The sequence below is a fragment of the Cryptomeria japonica genome, chromosome 8 (genome assembly GCF_030272615.1).
Source record: "Cryptomeria japonica chromosome 8, Sugi_1.0, whole genome shotgun sequence".
Lineage (NCBI taxonomy): Eukaryota > Viridiplantae > Streptophyta > Pinopsida > Cupressales > Cupressaceae > Cryptomeria > Cryptomeria japonica.
The window spans coordinates 114039563-114062041 of record NC_081412.1 but is presented as its reverse complement, the minus strand read 5'-3'; the positions used below and the strand labels follow the sequence as shown (position 1 = coordinate 114062041).

Genomic DNA, 22479 nt, shown 5'->3' with positions numbered 1-22479 from the left:
GTCTGAAACAAGCACCTAGAACATGGTATGAAAGACTGCACTCTTATTTGATCAAGATTGGATTTATAAGGACAAGTGAAAACAGCAATATGTACATGAAGAATGATGAGGACAATGGAATACTAATCTCAGTCATATTTGTTGATGATATTATTTTTTGTGGTAATGACTCCTTATGCAAGAACTTTGGAAATGAAATGTGCAAAGAATTTGAGATGTCATTAATCGGTGAGATAAAGTATTTTATAGGTTTACAAATACTACAAATGAAAGATGAGATTTTCATTACTCAATCCAAGTACATAAAGGAAATCTTGAAGAAATTTGGAATGGAGGATTATAAACCTGTAAGTACTCCTATGACTACTAACTGTAAACTATCAAAGAATGATGAATCTGCATCTGTTGATGAGACACTTTACCGATCTATGATTGGAAAGTTGCAATATGTTGTTCACAACGGGCCAGATATAGCAAATGCAGTAGGAATAGTTGCAAGATTTTCTGTAGATCCCAAAGAAACCCATATGACAGCAATCAAGAGAATTTTCAGATACCTGAGAGGCACTGAAGATTATGGCTTAGTATATGAAAAGAGGAATGATTTTGATTTAAAAGTTTATAATGATGCTAATTGGGCAGGAAACATTGATGACAGAAAAAGCACAAGTGGTGGAGCTTTCTTCTTGGGAGATAGACTAGTAAGTTGGCTTAGCAAGAAACAAGGATGCATTTCACAGTCAACAGCTGAAGTTGAATATGTCGCTGCAGCATTGAATTGTACAAATATAGCATGGGTGAAGCAACTGTTGGAAGGTATAAATGAGAAAGTTACCGAGCTAGTAACTATATTCTGTGATAATACTAGTGCCATTAACATTTCAAAGAATCCGGTAATGCACTCTAAGACAAAGCATATCTCTATAAAGTATCATTATCTCAGAGAAGAAGTTCAAGAGAAGAAAGTTGTGATGGAATTTATCAGTTAAAAGAAGCAAATAGCAGACATCTTCACAAAGCCACTGCCAAGGGACACTTTTGAGTATCTCAGAAGCAAGTTAGGGGTCCTACCCCTATCTTCTACTCACTGACAAATTTCGGTGAAAGCATCAATTCGATGACTCCATAGAATAGTATTTGTGGATTGATGCTGATTTACGCACTTTAGGAGGTTTTCTAAAGGTGTGCAGGTAATAGTGATTGGAGACAAGATGCTTTGACCGTGAATAAAACTGCAAGGAAATTACTTCACCAAGGAAGAAATCATGAATTAGTTTTTTTTCTTTTTGGCATTGTTGTGAAAGGGGGAGAAGACAAAATGGAGAAAATAACAAAAGACTAATGATAGGGGGAGAAGACGGTCAAGAGAAGATTTAAACAGCTCAAGGATAACAGGAAAAGTCTAACCGCAATATGAATCTGAATCAGTTGGAATAAATCAAGTTGGTATTGCCACTTAAAGTTGGTTTTGCCATCAATGCCAAAGGGGGAGATTGTTGGCATTACAATAGAAAGGAGATTGTTGGCATTTCAATAAGGATATTGAGAAGGTTGTTGGAGATTATTGATATAACTGAAGAAGGATAATTACTGTTTTAATAATATTGTTTTGTCATTGATGTCAAGAAATTGATTTTCAGATTCAGTATGATGTTGCCATATCTTGAGAAGTATGTGTTGATGAGTATTAGGAGGTCGATAAGTGACACAAAAAGAATGTGATAATAAAGGGGAGAAATAAGTTATTCAATGGCCAACTATTACCGAGTTAGACAATGATGAGATCATGTTGTTTTGATTGTTTTGATATCCTACACATGATGTTGATTATAAGTTTAATACTGTATTATGTCACCGAGCAAGGATCCTAGTTGGTAAACCCTAAGGTACCTAGTTGGAAACCCTAAGGTTATCGATATCGGTTAAAGAAGGCAGAATGTCTATCGAGCGAAGTTTGGTATTAATCGAGTAATAGCCAAGTTATAATAGATCGCATTGGATGGATAAAAGCATTATTTAATGAAGGATGTTGATGAGCTGGAGATGAATAAATGATTGGTATGTCGCGCAAGAAGTTTTTGTTAAGGATCTACGGCAATGAAAAATTAAGAGGAAAATCTACAGCACAGATTGAACCGCAATAACCTAGCACAAGTTCCTAGGAAGGAATGCAAGTTCCAAGGTGAGGTAAAACATTTTCAAATCAAAGGATTCATTGAACCTAGTCCAATTTAATGATCTGATGGCTAACATTGATCATGGGAAATGTGATCAAGGAGATTAAGCGGTTAGAAATTGTTTATAAATAAGGAATTGTTGATAAACAATGTATGCGGGCAAATGTATGCACAGTGATGCTATAGGATTGTTTACCGAGCTTAGAAGCTTGAAGATCTGATTGAAGAATAGATTGAGAAGCCCAACAAGGGACTAGATAAGTCTTATGACAAGATTGTTTTGAGAAAATAGAATCTGCTTTAGCATTTCAGATGTGAAGTTGCAGATATGATTTATTACTGTTATTTGTTTTGTAAGTGATAGGAAATCTCTTAACCGAGTGGACCTAACAGTCTTATTTGTAAACCCTCTAGCAAGGTAACATTCTAAATGAGTGTTTGAAATCCTTTGACAAGGTCACTTCTAACAAAGTGCAAGACTCTAACAAGTCTGAGGGAAATCCCTTAACCGGGTCACATCTAGCAATGTGTTTGTAATCTTTAATAGGATTTGCTTTTAACCGAGCATACTCTAGAAGGGTATATTTCTTAGTGGGTCCGAAATCCCACAGTGGTTTTTCCCTATTTGGGTTTCCATGTTAAATCTGGTGTTATATGTGTTGTGATGTTATCTATTCGTGAGCTTGAATGTTTTACAGTTTTGGTTATGTATTCTGAAGTATAAGCTACTGAGGTTGAATCTGTTGAATATATTGAAGATTAAGTTTTTATGATTCACCCCACCCCCCCCCCCCCCCTCATCTTACTAACTATTGGCATCAGAACTTTACAGATCTCCTATGGGCAGACGATGATCAACCTAAGAGGTACAAATTTATTTATATAATTTACAGTGCAATATTAAATTCCTTATATATACACATATGAACCATAACATGAGTCATTTTTTTCTAAATAGAGGATGGATCATACCACATCATTGAGGAACAGACATCATGTTACCTTGATACCTAGAGATGTCGGTGCCCCATTTACGGTATGCACTTTCATCTAGATACATTGTATTGATATGTACATTTAAAATAAACAATAAAAATTTTAATGTAATGATGTGTATGATATGTTTTTTCAATTTTGTAGGTTGCTTCGTGTAGCACCGAGGTGGGTAGTTCTTCAGGTGACCTGTTGACTGCTGAGGCTCAGCCTCATATACCACTGGTATGTTTTTCATCCATTAATTTGAAGTGTTTATATGCTTACTAATTTATGTACAACTCTTATTCATGTTCGTTATTTTTTGAAATTGTAGGTTTCTGGATTGTTTGATGGTGCATCACATGTACGCCTTCACCCATCACTTACTTTTCCTGCACATGACACACCATATGTATGCTTTTTCTGCGATAAACTTGTAGTCTATATATATACTTTATAATTTATGTATATATACAAGTTTGATTCATGCTTTATATATGTTGTTCAGGTCGATACCACTACCAGTATTGGTATGGCTATGGGATTGAGCTAGATACAACCGTCAACATTGTCATTTATGGTGATGATTAGAAAAATAATTTTTAATTTGTTTATATCGTGTACCTGGCTTTTATAGGGATTATCAAAATTGATCTACAATGTTTTTTTTGCAGGACTTGACTACAACCACTTTTCTTGTTCATGATAGTGGACCTCCACATACCAGTGAGGGCATTGTAGAGCACGGTTGTATGGTAATTTATTTTAAATTTTTAGTATTTAATTACTTTATAAGTGAATTATGCAAGTAACTTCTTCTCATGTTAAATCTTCTTCTCATGTAAAATATTTTAATAATGTATAGGAGGGTGGAGACACTGATACTGCACACACATAGGATGGTGCATCTCAGGACCACATGCAGCAGGATGATTCATCTCAGCCACCTTCCAGTGGAGTGAAGAGGACTGCATATGAGATGCACGCGAGTTCTTAGATTATATATTTTAGATCATGTCATGTTATTGTATTATGGACTTTTTATGATGACACTTGTTATGTTATCCTGGGACTTGTTATTATGTTATTTGGACTTGTTTTAATGTCATTTCCTTGTTATTATTTTTTCAAGACTTTTTATTATGTCATCAGGAATTGTTATGTGACTATATATAGGACTTTTTATTATGTCATTTTGTTGCTATTATGATATCAAGTCGTGTTATGTGATTTGGCGCACTCTAGTGATTATATATGTGATGTTGTTTTGTTATTATGTTATTTGGACTTGTTGTAATGTCATTTCCTTATTATTATTTTTTCAAGACTTGTTATTATGTCATCAAGAATTGTTATGTGATTATATATAGGACTTTTTATTATGTCATTTCATTGCTATTATGATATCGGGTCTTCCTATGTGATTTGGCGCCCTCTAGTGATTATATATATGTGATGTTGGTTTGTCATTTGGTGCCCTCTAGTGATTATATATGATCTATTTATGACTTTATATTTTAACATTGTGATTGATCATATTATAGTGCAACATTTTATAATTCAATAAAATAATTATCCCAATTTACAATAACTCCTATTCTTAAAATAATAATAAAATCAAGAACTTACAATTAATCTATGAAGAGATTACGATAAAATAAATATATCATAAAAAATTAGAATGATTGTAACACAATTACAATGTACACAAAATAACATTAAGAAGAAGATAACTAATACAATGTTGTTTATGAAACAAAAATTGTATCAAATGTAGACAAATACAATGTTAAAGGGACAAAGAAAACCAATTATCATGATTAAATATAAAAGAATTCACACAATTAACACAAACTTACATGCATATAAATCGGATTCAACCTAATGTACCATCTGCATCCTCTCTCTTCTGCAATGTGTCTATGATTGCCTCATGCTCTTCTACTGAAAGTGTCCACAATACCTTATTAGCAGGTCTACCTTTGTATCTTTCTAATTTGATGTTTGTTGCCACCACCAAATGAGAATAGTGTATAATCTTCTTTTCTAATTGGTAGTCTTCATAAGCTGGTAAGACATTCCTTCTTGTTAAGTATTTGCGTAGCCATGTGCCAACTACCACAACAAACCCAACTGGATACTGAAAACCATCATCATCTACTTGATCACATATCAACTTTTTCTTAGGTTCTACACATCTAGCTAGCCAATACTCAACCTACTCATCATTATCCTCAGGTGCAGCAACAGCATACACATGTCCTAGAAAACAAATTTAAGTACATGTATAAATAAAACTTGTTAGAATTTATAATTCAAATACAATCATAAATTATATGACAATACATAAAAATATATAATTTAAAGTTATAAACAATAAATTGAATTAAATTACCAGGTTGTATGAGGTCTGAAACACGATCATAATCTTCTGATGTAAATGCATGATCTGGGTCTTCATTTCTTCTAACATCTTGATATTGTGTCTCACTAGGTGTTAAGGATTTGTGTTGCCATTCTTTGACCCATTCCGTATTCTCGCATTCTTCCCATTCACCTGCAACACAAAATTGACAAAAACATGCAAGCTCTCTAGTCCATATAGTCCAAGTGTTAGAATTAGAACTCTTAAATGAATGTCATCTCGTTGACCCATTGATTGTATCACAATCATATCTTGGAAGGATATTCTCCTCTTTAACTAGCCAGAAGAAATGTCTAATTGTAGAGTTCTGACTTGATCATGTGGATAAAGTTGCACTACACCAATCTACAATTGCACTTGCATTTTTAAATTTAGCCTTTTCCTTGAATTTGAGTTGCTCTCTGCAAAGGGCTCTCTTCACACACCGGCACCATCATGTTCTCCTTTCTCGTGTCCAGCCTCAAAAAAACTCCACGTGTTTGATATTAGTTTTCTTATGAATCCTACTCAACCAATAAAACATTCTAGCATTCTTGAATTGCTCTGTGCAATTATCAGACCATAATAGATGTTGTGTCATCTGAATTTCTCTCTCCCTCAAATTTTGAAAAAAGGTCTTGAAGCAATACTGGACAATCTCAGATGAGTGCAATTTATTATCACTCATATAGAAATGGTACTCTCTCAAAATTTTACGATCCTCTTTTATACTATTTGGTGCATGCCTATAGACAATATGGACAAAAATCGATACTTGCACTGAATTGTAGTATTGTGATTGGACCTCATCTTGTGGTGCAAGCGTGTAGTTCTCTACAAAGTCAACGACCAAAAGTATACTACCAACAGGACATGTATCCTTACATATTCAAAACTGACCATCGAGCCATCTAGCATTTTGAGTGTGTTTAACATATTTAGTTACGATGTTACTCTTAAATTCATTCATAAATGCATGAACACTAACTTTTTCAGTGATTAGATCACACCGTCTTCCAACCTTTCCATCCTTCAGTGGATACTCAACAGTTTTAAATCTTTTAACATCAACTAATTGTTGTCCAAAATCATTTGAAAGATTTTCATGCAAACATTCATCCAACAATGCAAGATTGCCACATATATCACATGCATTGAAAAGAAAATTTTGCTCATTTGGTGGGTTGCAAAACAAACTTGATATAAACTCCTTTATAGTTTCAGGTGGTATATTTATACCACATTCTTGGAACATTCCATTACTATGCATGGTAACACATATATATCGAAATACATCATAATGGTAGCGAAATTGAACATGAGTTTTGCAACAACATGTGACTCTTTCCTTGTTAATTCGAATATACCAAGGTTTACACTTTTCAAAAGACCTTTGACAAATGCTAATAGTCAACACCTTATCATCCAAAAAAAAATTGTACAATTCAGTTTGAGTCATGTCCAATAGGTGTTTTGGATGTGGATCACGAATTTTTGACCCAACTCTTAATTTAAGAACATCTCTAACATTAGGTGATACTCTTGTATTATCGTGCCAGAATTTTTCGATCAAATTTTTGACTTCACCAATAAGTTTCATATCAGACCTTGGTAGTCTACCACTAAAAGTCCACAATTTGTTTGCCAGATCACTTTCAAAATTAACTCTTCTTTTTATAGCTCTTGACAAAGTTTTATGATGAATATTAAGATATCCACTTATGTTACTCATCATTATTTTATTATAAGTTGTTTGGCTTACTAAAGTTGTTGTTATTGTCCATTGTACCGCATTTTTATCTTTAGAACGACTTTTCTTTTCGATTGTATCAAAGGCGCTAGCGACAGTCGATACAACTCGTTTTAAAGACTCATCCTTCTTCTTGGGTTTGACATAAAAGCCTAACTTCTTCATCACTTTTCGCATTTTAGTCATTTTAATTAGTTATACCATTAATTGACATTGAAACCTAAATTTCTTATTATAAAAAAAATGTCTAAACAATCTATTTGCATGTGTCCTAATCTGTCTCCATGAAACCAAGCCAGGAAGGTTGTCTAGTACACCACTTTTAATTTCAAAATTTTCATTCGTTTGATTATCATTCAAACATGTTTCATTTTCAATTGGTGTTTCCATGTCTACATACACATTATTGGTTTTAGTTGCAGGTGGATTTTCAATTTCATTTGGAGTTTCTAATTCGGTTTCAATTTTAGTTTCAAGTTGAGATCTAGTTTCATTTGGGGTTTCAATTTGGATTTCAATTCCAGTTTCAACTTGAGTTATAATTTCATTTGGGGTTTGATTTTCAATTGGAGTTTGATTCAATAAGTAACCTGCTTCTACTAAATCACCAATTTCTTCATGAGAAAAAACATAGGGTTGTGAAAACATACATGTATCCAATAATGGATTAGAAGATGCACCTGAATTAAATATTTCTATTGTGTTTCCTTCGTCGGCATTTATGGTCTCATTGATGTTCTCCTCTTCTGAAATGATTGTGGAACTTGAAGCTCCTTGTCTCATTCTTGATCTTCTCTCTCGTTGACGTATTGCCTCCTTCTCCCTATTTGTTGCAATCTCCTCAATTGTCAGAACCTTCCTTTGCCTCTTCCTGCATTGATTTGATCCCCTGGCTGCACCAAATTTTGAATTTGAATCGATCTCCTTACCAAATCGACAATAAGACAAAAAAAGAGAATGATTAATCAAAACATTCTCTTTGCAAATCATACATGTCAAGCAATGATTGAAAAATCATTCAATCATTGGGATTTGTGCTTGTGGGACAGATTCTGGCCCAATGGATCTTTTCATAAACAAGTGCCCGTTATTTAATGAAACAGGTCCGTTTGTTAAAATTAGGGGCAGGAAACAACCCTTAGCATTATTTTTTGCTTCAGGATAGGCTTGGTCCCACCAAGCCTATGCTTGGACCTCCCAAAAATGACTAAGGTAAAATGACATCAAATTTCTACCTTGGCCTAATTTTTTGAGGGCCTTTCTGATTGAATTTTTTGACGAAACGAAAATCCATTAGATTTTTCAACGTCCTGATTTCAGAAATGTAAATTTCATAGTGACAAGATTAATTTTCCTATTTTTGTATTATTTATTAATCAAAAGTGGAACCTAAACCTAAAATACCAAGGTACACTAAAACTTTAATAACTTTTTTGTTTTTAGGATTTTAGAAAAATAAATTATATGGCATCAATCGACATACAATTCTTTTGAATTTAAAAAAAAAATTGAAAAATATGAAATCTTCATCAAATTATGGTGGTCGTACACCCGATGTTTTGAAAATATACTTTATTGTCAGTTAAAAATTAATAAAAAATAATAATTCAATAAAAAAATATGCAAAAATATTCTCATCAATATTTGGTGTCTTGGGTATCGTTTCCCAGAAGTATTTGAAAAAATTCATTTATTTGCATCAAAAAAGGGTGGTCATACACGTGTGGTATGGTCCTGAAACAGGCATTTTGAAAAACTGGTTTTTAAACGTGCCTACTAAAAGGTGATTTCTACCATGTGGGTATTAAAATAAATTAGATATTTGAAAAGTAGACTCCGAGCACTACATTTTCTATTACTAAATTTTTTTGAGATTCAATTTAAGTGCATCAAATTTTGACATCAATCGACGAAAAATTTGAAAAACAGAGAAAACACTTCCACTTTTTCACTTTTTGCCCAAAAGTGGGACTCAACTTCTTGCAGCCACCCATGTTTTCATTTGTTCAATACTTGAATACTCATCTCCCAGAATTATCTTTACCCTTGTTATGAATGTTTTGTCTTCAAACAAAAAGATGTTTGCCATTCGTTTGTTTGTTATCCTTCCCCAAAATGCCACCTATTGCTTGTTCGTTCTCATCGATAAGTTGGCCTCCATTCCTCCACTGCTATGTTTTTTCTACTCTCTAAATCTTCTCAAACACAGTACTTCTGGTCAAGAAGAAGAAGAAATAATTATTTTAACGTTCACGAGACTAAATATAGCCTATGGGACAAAACTGCCAACTGCACTGGATTAAGCATTGATTGCCTTCTGCATTTAAGCTATCTTCTTATGCAACATGATGATAAGTGTTCCCATCTTCTCAACAATTCCCTCACTGAAAATATTGTCCCAAGAGTTATCTATCAAGATGTTAATATAGTTGTCCTTGTTGTCCTTGAAAGCTTTGCATTCTAAAATGAAGTGTTTTTCTGTTTCCACTTTACCCGTTGAGCAGAGAATGCACACTCTCTCCTCCCAATCTTCTTTAGGTCTTTTCCAATGACCGGTTTCACTACGAAGCTAGTGAGAATTAGTTCTTAATTGAGCAATAAGGATTTTGGCTCTCCAAGGAATATTGGCCCATATGTACGTCTTTTGTTGATAATTACAAGTGGGGTTAAACTCTTCAATATAGTATTTTTTCTTTCTCCCAAGGTTTTTATCCCAAGTGCACTACGAAACTTGTCTATAACAAATGCTTTTATCTCCTTGCTATTGGTGGGGCACGCGTTCAAGTAGATGTTCCATTTACTTAACCATTTATTATTTTGTTGCATCCAAGTCTTCTTTCTTTTGCATAGAGTATCATTAAAGACAATCCTAGGCCATCGGTCCTCATCCATTCTCTCGATTCTTTTTAAATAACTTATGAGTCTCATCATATAAATAGCCTCAATTGGTGTTGCCCTCACTTCACTCAACATAATGTTATAAGATACTGAATTTTTAAGCTTGAACTTGTTTGTAATCAAACATTTTTAATTTTTTTAATTTGTTTCCATTGCACGATAGAAGTATTGTTGCCCCACACTTCACAACCATAAAGGACAATCAGAAGCCCTAAAAGACCAAAAAGAATTTGAAAGGTCTTCCAGTCCCATAACTCAGCCTCTCTACACCTATTCTGAAAGGCTTAAAACGCTTTCCACCCTCCCAAAACTCTCTTGTTTCTGCACCCTTCCCAACTTAAGTTTTTGTTGAAGTCAATACCAATCGCTCCCATGAATGTTTCCTTTGTCCTTCCAGCCTAAAAATCGCTCCCCACTTTTTGTCTTTCATGTAGACTTAGAAACTTGCTTGGCCTTAGGCGATTTGCCTCATGCAAAGATCTTTTGGTCTTCACACCTCCTGTGTGTGAATTGGTTGGACATTAATGCTTGGAATTAATGTGTTGTGATGGAGTCGTTTGTTAACCCGCCGCCTATTTCCTCTCAAATGCATTCTCTGCAAATTCTACTTGCCACCTCCTCTGTCGTACTGAGAGATGTGACATTCACACTTCCCACCTTCCTTAGCAATTATATCGATTGATCAAGTTTTTCACATCGCATCATGGACTATTGGCCAACAACTTGGTTGTCGGCCCTTCATTAATGTCAGCAATTGGGATAGAGACAACATTAATTCCTTACCATTTCCTGTGTGGTACTAACATTCCACTTGTACTCTCCTTGTGTTAGGTCAACTGTCACCTTGGATAACTCATCGACTTCCTGGTTTGCCTCCCTTCTAACATGAATGAATGAGTTCTAATGACGTCCATGAGACCCAATGGTCTAAGGGACCCACAGGTTCACTTATCCCAGTTTCAAATTATTTTCCATGCTGGATCTTCTCTTGTGAATCTTGATTAAGAGGTTTGTTGTTTTGTGAAGTCTTGACTCTTCAAAAAGCTCATTCAGACTATCTACTTTTAATTCATTCCCAAACTAGTTGTGAATGTCTTCATATGATGTACACTCCATAAGGAAATGTCATTTTGTTTCGTTATGAATGAGAGATTTTGAATCTTGGGAATTCCTTCAAATGATTGTTAATTACATGCACCATCTTATCAATCTGCCAATGTGTCGCATTGCCTTTAGCAATCGTCTGCACTATGATTTTGGAGTCACCTTCTAAATGTAGGTGTCTCAGCTTCAACCTTCTCGCCAAATGAATGGCAAGAAGTGTTGCATTCACTTCAGCTATGTTGTTTGTTGTTTCTCTTAGGCCTTACAACTGGTTGCCAGTATGGTCCCCTTATGATCCCTAGCAACACATCTGGCCCCTGCCTGTCTCGAATTGCCCCGTGCGGCTCCATCAAAGTTTATTTTGATCCAACCTACCTCAGGTGATATCCATTGATCATATGATCTCGAGTTCTATAAAGGATTAACCCTTGAAGGACCATTAACGGGCATAATAGAATCATGCACACTTATTCATCAAAAAAAATAGTTAAAAAAAAAGATTGATAAAAAACAAGCTAAAGACTATGAAAATGTCTCTTTTTGTTGCAAGAGATGTTTCTTAGTAGGTCATGTTGTTTCTAAGTGTTCTCTAGGGAAACCCAAAACAATCAAGCTAGTTGCATGGTGGCAAGGTGCTTACCACTCTAATTTATCAATAAAAGAGTGTGAAGTTCTATGGAGGTAAATGTGGATATAAATCAAGAGTATCTATAGAAAATGATTTCAACTAAAGGACAATCAAATATGTCATTTATTTCTCTTGTTTCTTTTACATTGCAAATAAGTACATTGAGGTAAGTTGTTCCCCTAGTTAGTTCCTATCAAAGGCAAGATACTATTGCATTCATTGAATTTTTTCTTTAATTAGTTTGACCAATGAATGCACAGAATTAAAAAATTTGAACAAAAAGTTTATGGTCTAAATTTAATTTTTATTTTATATGATTATAAAAAGACTATTTTTTTTTTTATTCTCATTGATATGTGTAAGTAAAAAATTCATTTTTTTCAAACATAAATCACCAAATATATGCATTTAATTCAAAATTATATAATGACATTATAACCGATATCTTGTGGTAACCCTTTGAGTGGTTTTATATGCAATCTTAAGAAAAATAATAACTAGTACATTTGTATTCAGTAAATGTCTATATCAAACATAGAATAAAGAGAACGAGCAACCTATTTTAGAAATTAGATAACGTAAACGAAAAGAATATTTACCTCCTATAAATTTAGGGAAGTAGTGGTAATAGATTAGAAGATACAACATACTATTTGCCATTTTTATTTACATAGAACAATATCTAAAAGAAAGTTCATAAGATCTAGAATATTCTTCTTATTGAATCTTTTAAGTTTGGTGATTTTTTTTCTACCAAGAAACTTTTTTTCCATTTGATTTTGATATTTTACTATTTGATGATGATATTTTGTTATTTAAAGATTTATCATATATTATTAGATATTAAAAATGGTTTCTATTTTAAGATTATGTTTCATAAAGTGATTTTCTTTTAATGAAGTAAATTAATTAAAATAAGATGTATATTTTCTTGATAATAATGAAAAATATTATGTTTCACTGTTTTTTTGTTTTTTTTTTAGAATTCAATTGTAAATTACATAGATTATAATATATTAATTATCAATGAATGTTGTATAAAACATAATGATTTATGAAAGATTGATTAGAATAATTTGAATTAATAAATACAAATATTTATATATATGCATTTGTTATGAAGAGCCTAATAATAGGCAAGCTTCTTTTTTGAAAAAGTGATATAACCAAATTCATATATCTTACTTGAGCCCAAACCTACCCCTACGCCAAGCAATATTAGTTGTACGAACTACCTATATATTTGATATGAATATGCAAGTATGACCCACATGAAATAAGTTCATTTGATATGTGCTTAAGGTTGTTTCCTTAGTTATATTAATAATTTGGATGTGTGTGATAAATGGGTTTATTCCTACATTACAACAATATTATTTTAATTGTTTTAAAGATTTTAGATTGGCCAAGACAATTCCAAATTGGTACCTATTTATCGAATACAGTATCCTAGTAATCAAACTAACAAAAGATTGATAAAACAAATATAATGTCTATGCATTCATATACACCAAAATAATGACATTAATGAACAATTTTTTTAATCATCCATAAACATATTGCATAAATCTATAAATCTATTTGAACTGCACAAAAGGCTATAACAAGGCTTGTAATATTTGAAATGATAGTATTCACCAATTTTATATTACAATAATTCTAGTAAGTGTGACAAGATAACCCTAATTGAGTAGACTTCCATAAAAATTTATAGAAATCCATGGAGATATTTGTGCACATGTTCCACATAGAACACACACACACATTTCTCCCTCTCTCCATGTCCCTCTCTATCTATCTCCCTCTCTATATCGTCATATCTCTCTCACTAACTCACACACACACATATGCCCACACACTTCCTATCTCTCCCTCCCTATTTCTAACTATATCTCTCTCACTTTCTCTCACACACACTTCATGTTTCTCCCTATCTATCTTATCTCTTTGCCTTGATCTCTCTCTATATTTATCTCTCCCTCTACCTCTTCCTCTCTGTATGTCTATCTGTTTATCTCTATCTCTATAATTTCATCCATCCCTTTATCTCTCTCTATCTCTGCATATAAATATCTTCATCTTCTTCTCCTTCTCTATCTTCATCTTTGCTCCTCTACTCTAAACTAACCACACTATTTGGCAAGAACTTGACGCATTGCGTCTCTCATTCTTATTAGCATTCTTCAAATTTTGGCTTCAAGATAAACAAGGAGAGCTAGTGAATATAGCCTTATCATAAGAGGTTAAAATATATTGTCCCCAACAAGTGCAATAAAATTTGAAACCAATAAAACTCAAGATTGGTGGTTGCTTCTCTCCTTTTGGTTTTCTTATAGAGCTCTTGAATTAAGAATCGATAGTGTATCAACATATAAATGAAACTCTATTAGCGATAATCAAACAAACATATTAAGAGTTCCAATAATGTCACATGAATCTAAGAACACAAAGGAAAAGAGGGAGTGCAATTGTTTACCTATGGTTGCATGTCTTTTATATTTGAAAATTATTATATTGGCTTTATATTAAGGATAGGTTGGGCCCCTATATAGATCCCCAATACTTTTATTTGTTTGTTTTCATAAATTTTCAAAAAAGCTAAAATTTTAATAATGATGTTAAGTATTCCTCTTGTTAATATTTTTAATGTTATTAATTTTCAAATCATTATTAGTTCATCACATGCAAAATATTAATGCATTCATTAAGTTTTATTAGTTGGTAACAAATGAATCAATGAGATGGTAGAATTAAAATTGTTTGACCAAATATTATAATGTATATATTTTCTCAATTTTCTTTTAAAATGTCAAAATTAATTTATCTATCATTCTATTTGATGAAAGTTGTGAACACTTATTAGTGTGATGTAAGTTATGGAATCTTTTAACGTGTTTCATTTTGATTGTAAAAATGTTTGTAATGAAAACTTATTTTTTTGTCACTTTTTTATTTTATTTATTGTTCTATTTGATAAATGACATTATAATTATTCAAAAATTTGTGGGCCAATGAATACAATTTATTTCTTTTATCATATTTAAATCAATTTTTAAAAAGATGAAAAAGAGAAAATATGAGAGATTGTGATTAAAATAATTCAATAAAATAATTATAATTTTTAATTTATTTACTATATATTTTCAATTATGGTGAGAAAGACTAATGCATCTAATAGATTCAATTTCTCAATGCATTTTAGACATTGAATTTTTCAATGCATCTTATACATTGGATTTCTTAATGCATCTAATGCATTCAATTTTAATAGTTTAGTGAATGAGCATATACAATTCAAAAAGTTGAGCAACAATCCTAGTCTACATTTAATTTTATATTTTAAATAATTGTGGAATAATCAATATAAAAATCATCTTTTTGTAATTATTTTTGTAAGTACATATCTAATCCAATGCATTTAATTCATTAAAACAAATTTCAAGTTTACTAATGATTTTAATGACATGCACTATTATATGCATCATAATAGCCATTTTTAGTGACAAGGTAAGTTGATATGAAAATAAATTTTTGCCTTGATAAAATTTATTTTGTCTTTTTAAATGGTATTTCTAACAATAGTCAATTTATTAGACACAAGAAAATTCATGAAAAAATGTTTGTCAATAAAAACTAGACGCATTTAATTTGACATGCTTGTAACACTTACATATATGAAATTTTGGGGAGAAAAATTATTATTATTATTTTTAAATTTAATATTGTTTTATTACATTGAAAGCGTATTATACTCACATATGGATGCAAAAACATTCGTCAATAAAAAATTAAAAACTAGAAGCATTTAATTTGACATGCTTGTGACACTTAAATGCATGAAATTTAAATAAAATAAATAATTTATTATTATTTTTTAATTTTATATTGTTTTATCATTACTTCCACCTCTAGATTCCCACTCATTCTAAGTTAAACTAGTCAATCAATTTTGTCTATCTCCATCATGCAATTAGTTAATTTTATAGTTATCTTAATCAATTCATTACATCAAATATTCTCATCAAATTTCCACAGTGATTGATATTAGATCATCTATAAGATAGTAGTATAATAATAGATTAGAAATATATTAAAAGTGTCCCTACACAAAATCTTCTTTTTTTCTCAACGATAAGGATAATAACTAATATAAAATAATAATAATAATAATATAATGATATGATAATATAATAATAATGTAGTCTTAATAGATTTTTTGCTTTGGTCAATAGTTTAAATAGAAATATAATATTATAATAACTTTTCAAGTGGGATAATGGATATCTTTTATCTGTATTCCTCTAAAGATTTGGTATGCTAGTTTTATTTATTGTTATTACTATCAATATAATAAATTAAAGGCCACTACGAATCAATGACCATCTATTCCATGTCACAATTGAAATTATTATCATGTTGCAAGAAATTGTTGCTTCAAACAAGTGTATCTTCACATAATCGTCTTCTTTAACCAATGCTTATCCTTTATTAATGCAAATTGCATGTGTTATTGCTAGTGAATGTTCAACCAACTTTAACTTTTCCAATCCATCATGTTCGATATTGGAATTAAGCTCCTTGATTCTTATTTCTATGGAACCACTTGTTTGTCCAATATATGGCCTTCCACATGGACATTCAATTATATATAACCCACTATTCTTGTTAAAATAATAGTTGTGATTTACCGATATTAAAAAAATGGAGATAAGGTGAAACAATGGTCTTCAATTTTAATTTAGTTTTTTAACTATTTTGTCAATGATTCTCCTAATGTAGAATGAATATGCCTTCATCAGTCATCTTGACCTCTTTCACCTCTTCATCCTTCATTTGGACATTGAAATACCTTGTCAACTTTATTTTCTCTATACCCATTATTTTTCATCACTCTTGTAAGATGCTCTTTTCAAAAATCAAAAATTTCCTCATCAAAGACCCTCAATGCTCTAGTAGCCAATGTTATGAATGCACCAATTTTTGGTGTAAAATGATTGCAGGAGTTTGTTTGTGTAGATGCATCTGCAAGGAAGTGCCTCCTATCCTACTTATGATACAACCATTTTCTTCCTACTCCATAATTGACTTTATATCTCTATACCCATTATTTTTCATCACTCTTGTAAGATGCTCTTTTCAAAAATCAAAAATTTCCTCATCAAAGACCCTCAATGCTCTAGTAGCCAATGTTATGAATGCACCAATTTTTGGTGTAAAATGATTGCAGGAGTTTGTTTGTGTAGATGCATCTGCAAGGAAGTGCCTCCTATCCTACTTATGATACAACCATTTTCTTCCTACTCCATAATTGACTTTATATATAAAGACTATTTAGCTGTAGGACAAAATCTTTGATACTATTGTACCATGACGTCAACATACATTTGTGTCATCAATAAACGTCTTCTAACACCTTGGATTGAATGAAAGGAACGTTTTCAAGGAATGTTTTTAATAACATCCACGGAGCCAAACAGCCTATAGACCCATGCATAGCCAACAAATAGAAAAACATGCAAATCCCAAAACACCACGCCAAAATCACTTTTTCCTTCCACATCTTGAATTTTGTATACAACTGATAAATATTTAATGCTTTCTTCTCAAATTCCTCTGAAAAAGTTTGGCACAATTGGAAATAGGGTAGAGTCCATTGTTGTTCATTAATTTACACAATTCATCCTTTATTTTGTAGTTTCCTCTGTAATCCACGCAATAATTTCTATTGATTCCTTTATTCGGATTTCTGTAAAGAGTTGAACAGTATCAAAGCTAATGACATTTCCTTTGTCAATACCCTTTATTCCGTAAGGGATTTATCGAAGTGTCATTATAGGTGTTTTCCTTAATAGTATTAGTTTTTCCACAGGCAAAGTAGATATCTGAAACGTAAACTCTAATGCAAGTAAAACCTAATATAAAATCATCACTTCCTAACAGACATAGATACAAGTAAATAATGAGATAACCTTATCTTTCAGTGTTCGAGACCATTCTCCCCATCATCAAATTGAGCAACAGGACAAGATGATTGGTGCATATAGACCAACTACTTTACAAAAGGCCTTGTATTAGTTAGATCTCCATTTAAACTTTAGAGGTTTTGGGGGGCATGCAACACAAAAATTCAGCATCGAATTACATTACAATGCTCAAAAGAAAACGATTCACTCCCGTCATAAACAAGAAGTACCTATAACTCGAATTATATTTTTTAGATCACGCTCAACAAGCTGAAACAACTCAAAGTTGTCACCCAAATGAATCCTTGAACTAATAAATATATGAACAATTAGTAGAAATTTTCCGAACCAAGAATTGTTAGTGTACAACATTACAATATAATTGAAGTTGTACGTTCATGTCAGAAAACCTGTATAATGCACCAGGTTAAAACTACACCCGGTGTAAAAAATTTACAGTATTGAATGAGTTGAGGATATATTACTCCAGAAATCAAAGCCCTGCATAAAGCATGATCATCTGAGTGTCTGAAATGCCCAAAGAGGCCATCCACATGTACTGGTGTATAGATACCAGATGTTAACATTTAAATGGTAATGCCTGCCCTTCCAGCACCAACAGATCAAACCAAACTTCATTGAACCATAGATATCAAATCACACATAACCAGTGAGTTCTAGCTGTTACTCGTTCGACTATGAGTATCACTCATTCTACTACTTGTATGCCGCCTTGGTACACCTATTTCACAGGCATTGACCTTGGCAGCAAACCTTAAACTACACAAAGACTCATTAAATGACTTTGGATCTGGTGAAATGTTAACAAACATTAAAGTCTTAGAATCTCCTCCAAGGCATGGCTGCATGGTAAAATCCTCATTAAAATTAGTATTGTAAAAAATAAGTGTTAAATTAAGGTATCCTGATTCAATTATACAAGACTGCGTTGAGACAGTATTACCTGGAGTAAATACGTAAGCTTTGAATTCCTGTAAGGTACATGTTGCTCTTTGTTAGCTATGGCCAAAATTACATCACCTAAACTTGACAAACTTTTGTTAATGGCCTGGAAGCAGATTTCAGACATCAGTTAGTAAACCGTTTAACATAAAATTCCATTGTCCTTTATATAATAAAATAGCATGATCCGGAATCCCACTAGAAAATTATAAAAAGATTATTCAAAATGAAAAGTCAAATCCCACAAAAACCTGTGTTTCCTTTAAGCGTTCTCCTGTTGCTCCACTCCTTGATAGTCGTTCACTTCCAGCTAAATCAACAAGATTTAAAACTCCATGAACTTGTTGTTCAGTATTCTGGCACCACCAAATCATCAAATTTTGTATCACTAAATTGTTGTACAGATACACAAGCATTTCCAATCATTGAACGCCAAACAATTTATGAAATAGATAGCACATGTACCTCATTAGAACCAGCAATTCGAAGAGTGAAGACACAGTGGCTACGGGAGGATTGCTCATTCATTGCAGTCCTTCCTACTGTCCTATAACCAATAAATGAAAATGACCAACAAACACACAATCAGAAAACCATCAAAATTATAGTGAGAAAACAATTGAACTAATCAAAATATCACCTGAAAATTATATTTCCAAAATAGACAATCACTTCATTGATTATCTATAAAAATACCTGCTTTGTGCTGCTTGATTCAATAGTGAAGAAACCTCTTCCCAAGTTGTAACTTCAACAATGGTAAGATCTGAGACAAAGGTGTTCCCACTGGCATCGTGTTTCACAACATGCTGCTTTCCAGCATCATGGGAGTTGGCCCGAGCAAGATCACGTATGGTCTCATTGTAAATCTCCAACATGGATGCCTAGAAATTAGAATTTTATGTATTGACAAAGGGTCAAATATCTTTTCAAAGCTATATTAAGCTTGTGTTCATGTTCCTAAATCATTCAGAGTATGTTAAAAGCTCCACTCATTCAAGGCTCATCAACATAAATGTCAATGCAATAGAAGATAATTATTACAAACCTGCATCTTAAAATTCCAGCCCTGAGAACGAAGAGCTTGACTCGACTTGAATATTTGTTCCAGGGACCTTGGTATAATGCCCTTATGATAATCCACATCAGGTTGACCAAGCATGGTATATGTTTTCCCAGAACCTGTCTGCCCATATGCAAAAATACAGACCTGCAAATAAAAAAAAGATATAAGGATTAACAAAATTTTATTTTCTGGTCAAATATTAATCCATCAAATGAAAACCTTCACATAATCATCTGCCAATTGGCAATAACTAAGTAAATAAAAATTGTTCATGTAATATATATTTTAATATAATGCCCAAACGAGCTTTGAAAGATTATGAGCATCTACAAGAACACTTGGAAAACTGCTTTTATCACCACTGCCATTAATAGATTTTATGAAAACCGATAGGGTAGAGTCACCATTTCCACAAACCACTATCACTATATCCAGATTCAGTGTAGATAAAAATGAAATCAGCTAATTTTCATAAAAGTAACATGATAACAAAAAATTGCTTTGTGCTAAAATATCCATCCACTAAATGAAAAACTTCACATAACCTGCTGACAAGTAAGCAAATGAAAAGTGAAAGCTCATCATGTAATATTTATTTTAGTAGAAAGCCTATACAAGCATTTAAAGGTTATGAGCATCTATTGAAAAACTTGGAAAACTGCTTTTATCACCACTACCAATTATATATTTTACAAAAAGCCGTAGGCTAGAATCCTTTTGTAATAAAGCTAAGTTACCGGGTTCGCCTCTGGGCCCCCCTGGTACGGGTCCGGGTTCGACCGGGTACGTGGTACGGGTCCGGTTCGACCTGGGTTCGACCAGGGTTCGAAAAACCCAGAGTGGGTTCGACCCTGGTCGAACCCAGTCGAACCCGGGGTCGAACCCAGTTGAACCCGGGCAGACCCAGTCGAACCTGGGTGGCTGGGCGGCTTGTAAAGTCAAAAAACAATGCAAATTTAATTTTTTTTTCAATTCCGCCTTGTAAAAAGTGAAAGTTATAACCTTAATAAGCAGAAAATTAGACGTTTTAAAAAAACAGAAAACTGATGCACGCCATGGAGTTCCGTGTGGGTTTGAAGGTTGTGATTTGGTGTTGGGACCCTGCAAGGGGCGCTGCCCCTCGACCCCGCAAGGGGCTCTGCCCCTTGACCCCGCTGGGGGCGCTGCCCCCAGACCCCCGCAAGGGGCGCTGCCCCCAGACCCCCGCAAGGGGCGCTGCCCCTTGACCCCGTTGGGGGTGTTGCCGGCAAAATCCAGGTCCTCAGTTTGAAAAATTAAACTTGGATGTTCTTAGTTTGAATCCATTTAATGATCAAACTTTAAATTGTTGAAAGTTGAAACAATGATACTTGAATATTTTATCATTTTGATATTAGACTTGATGTATATGATGCTGTTATGGTATGATCATGATGCTACGATTACAAGTTTATGTTGGTTTTGTTGTTTATATGATGCTATGTGACACGCTAATCTTAATTCATGCTTATAGGTTGCATATATATATAATTTACATGTTTTTGTACTAACGAACCCAAACGAACCCAAACCCCTTTTCAAAATTTTGCCGTACCGGCGTACCGGGTTCTTCGAACCCGAACCGGTACCCGAACCCGAACCGGTAACTTAGTAATAAAGCCATGAATGGTTACTGCTGCAGATTCACAGTGGAGACCAGAACGATTCGATCAGTTAATTTTAATAACAGCAGGAATACTTTATCATACATTCACTACCAATGCATGTTGTTGCCTAGTGGTTTTCTATGTAATAGAAAGGTTCCTCCTAGCTTTATTAGAAATTTGATTTTAAAGCATATACATGCATGTTTATGTGGTTCTATAAACTGCAACAAGGTTTCTAAACAACCTCAAGTCAACCTCAGAAGACTCAGAAGAGCCCATCAACCCAATTAAGCGATACCATAGCATGCAGTTACTATGGAAAGCAACTGAACTGTCAACCTAGAATGAGAAATGCATTCCTCCTACGAAATAAAAGCATCAATTAGCTTTGATTTCTTTAAGAATTTTATGAGAAGACTGTAATCAAATTTCCAATATCTGAATAAGTTAAGTATACTTGAACAGTCTTAAATAGGATATTAGTAAAATATAGAGTTCAAATCAAGCCCTAATCTATTACATAAAACCATTTATAGTCCAAACCCATATCCTTCGACTGCCTTGATCTAATGATGGCTTTGACTTAGAATTGATTTGTTAGAACTTAGTTTCCAATAGGCTGCCAATTGGCAGATCATGGCCATGCAGTGCATATTCTCCAATCAGAAATATTTAAGTATTTTGTACAGTGAGAGTATGAATAAGGGGGAAGATAAGGTACAAAAAGGACAGGCATAAAAGTGATATATTGGCTAAAAAGGAGAACTCATTAGTACTTAACATTTTAGAACATAATTTAAAGGAACCACCAAGATATAAAAATAGAGAAAAAGAATGAACACTGTGGAATCTGACAGTTCACAATTCACAAGCTGAAATAACAACTAAACAGGTCACCAAACTCACTGCATGCTTCCACAAACAAC

General features: G+C 33.1%; 1 protein-coding gene across 1 annotated transcript in view; it reads right to left on the bottom strand.

Annotated features, from left to right (window-relative positions):
- Window positions 1-18185: 18185 nt before the first annotated feature.
- LOC131031276 (kinesin-like protein KIN-14C) overlaps window positions 18186-22479 on the bottom strand; it is a 30456-nt gene continuing 26162 nt past the window's right edge. The window contains exons 12-17 of the mRNA XM_057962352.2: window positions 19911-20072; window positions 19559-19746; window positions 19328-19409; window positions 19114-19218; window positions 18864-18968; window positions 18186-18762 (exon numbers count right to left, since the gene is read on the bottom strand). Coding sequence (XP_057818335.1) covers window positions 18577-18762; window positions 18864-18968; window positions 19114-19218; window positions 19328-19409; window positions 19559-19746; window positions 19911-20072 — 828 coding nt within the window. The 3' untranslated portion in view covers window positions 18186-18576. The remainder of the gene's footprint in view (window positions 18763-18863; window positions 18969-19113; window positions 19219-19327; window positions 19410-19558; window positions 19747-19910; window positions 20073-22479) is intronic.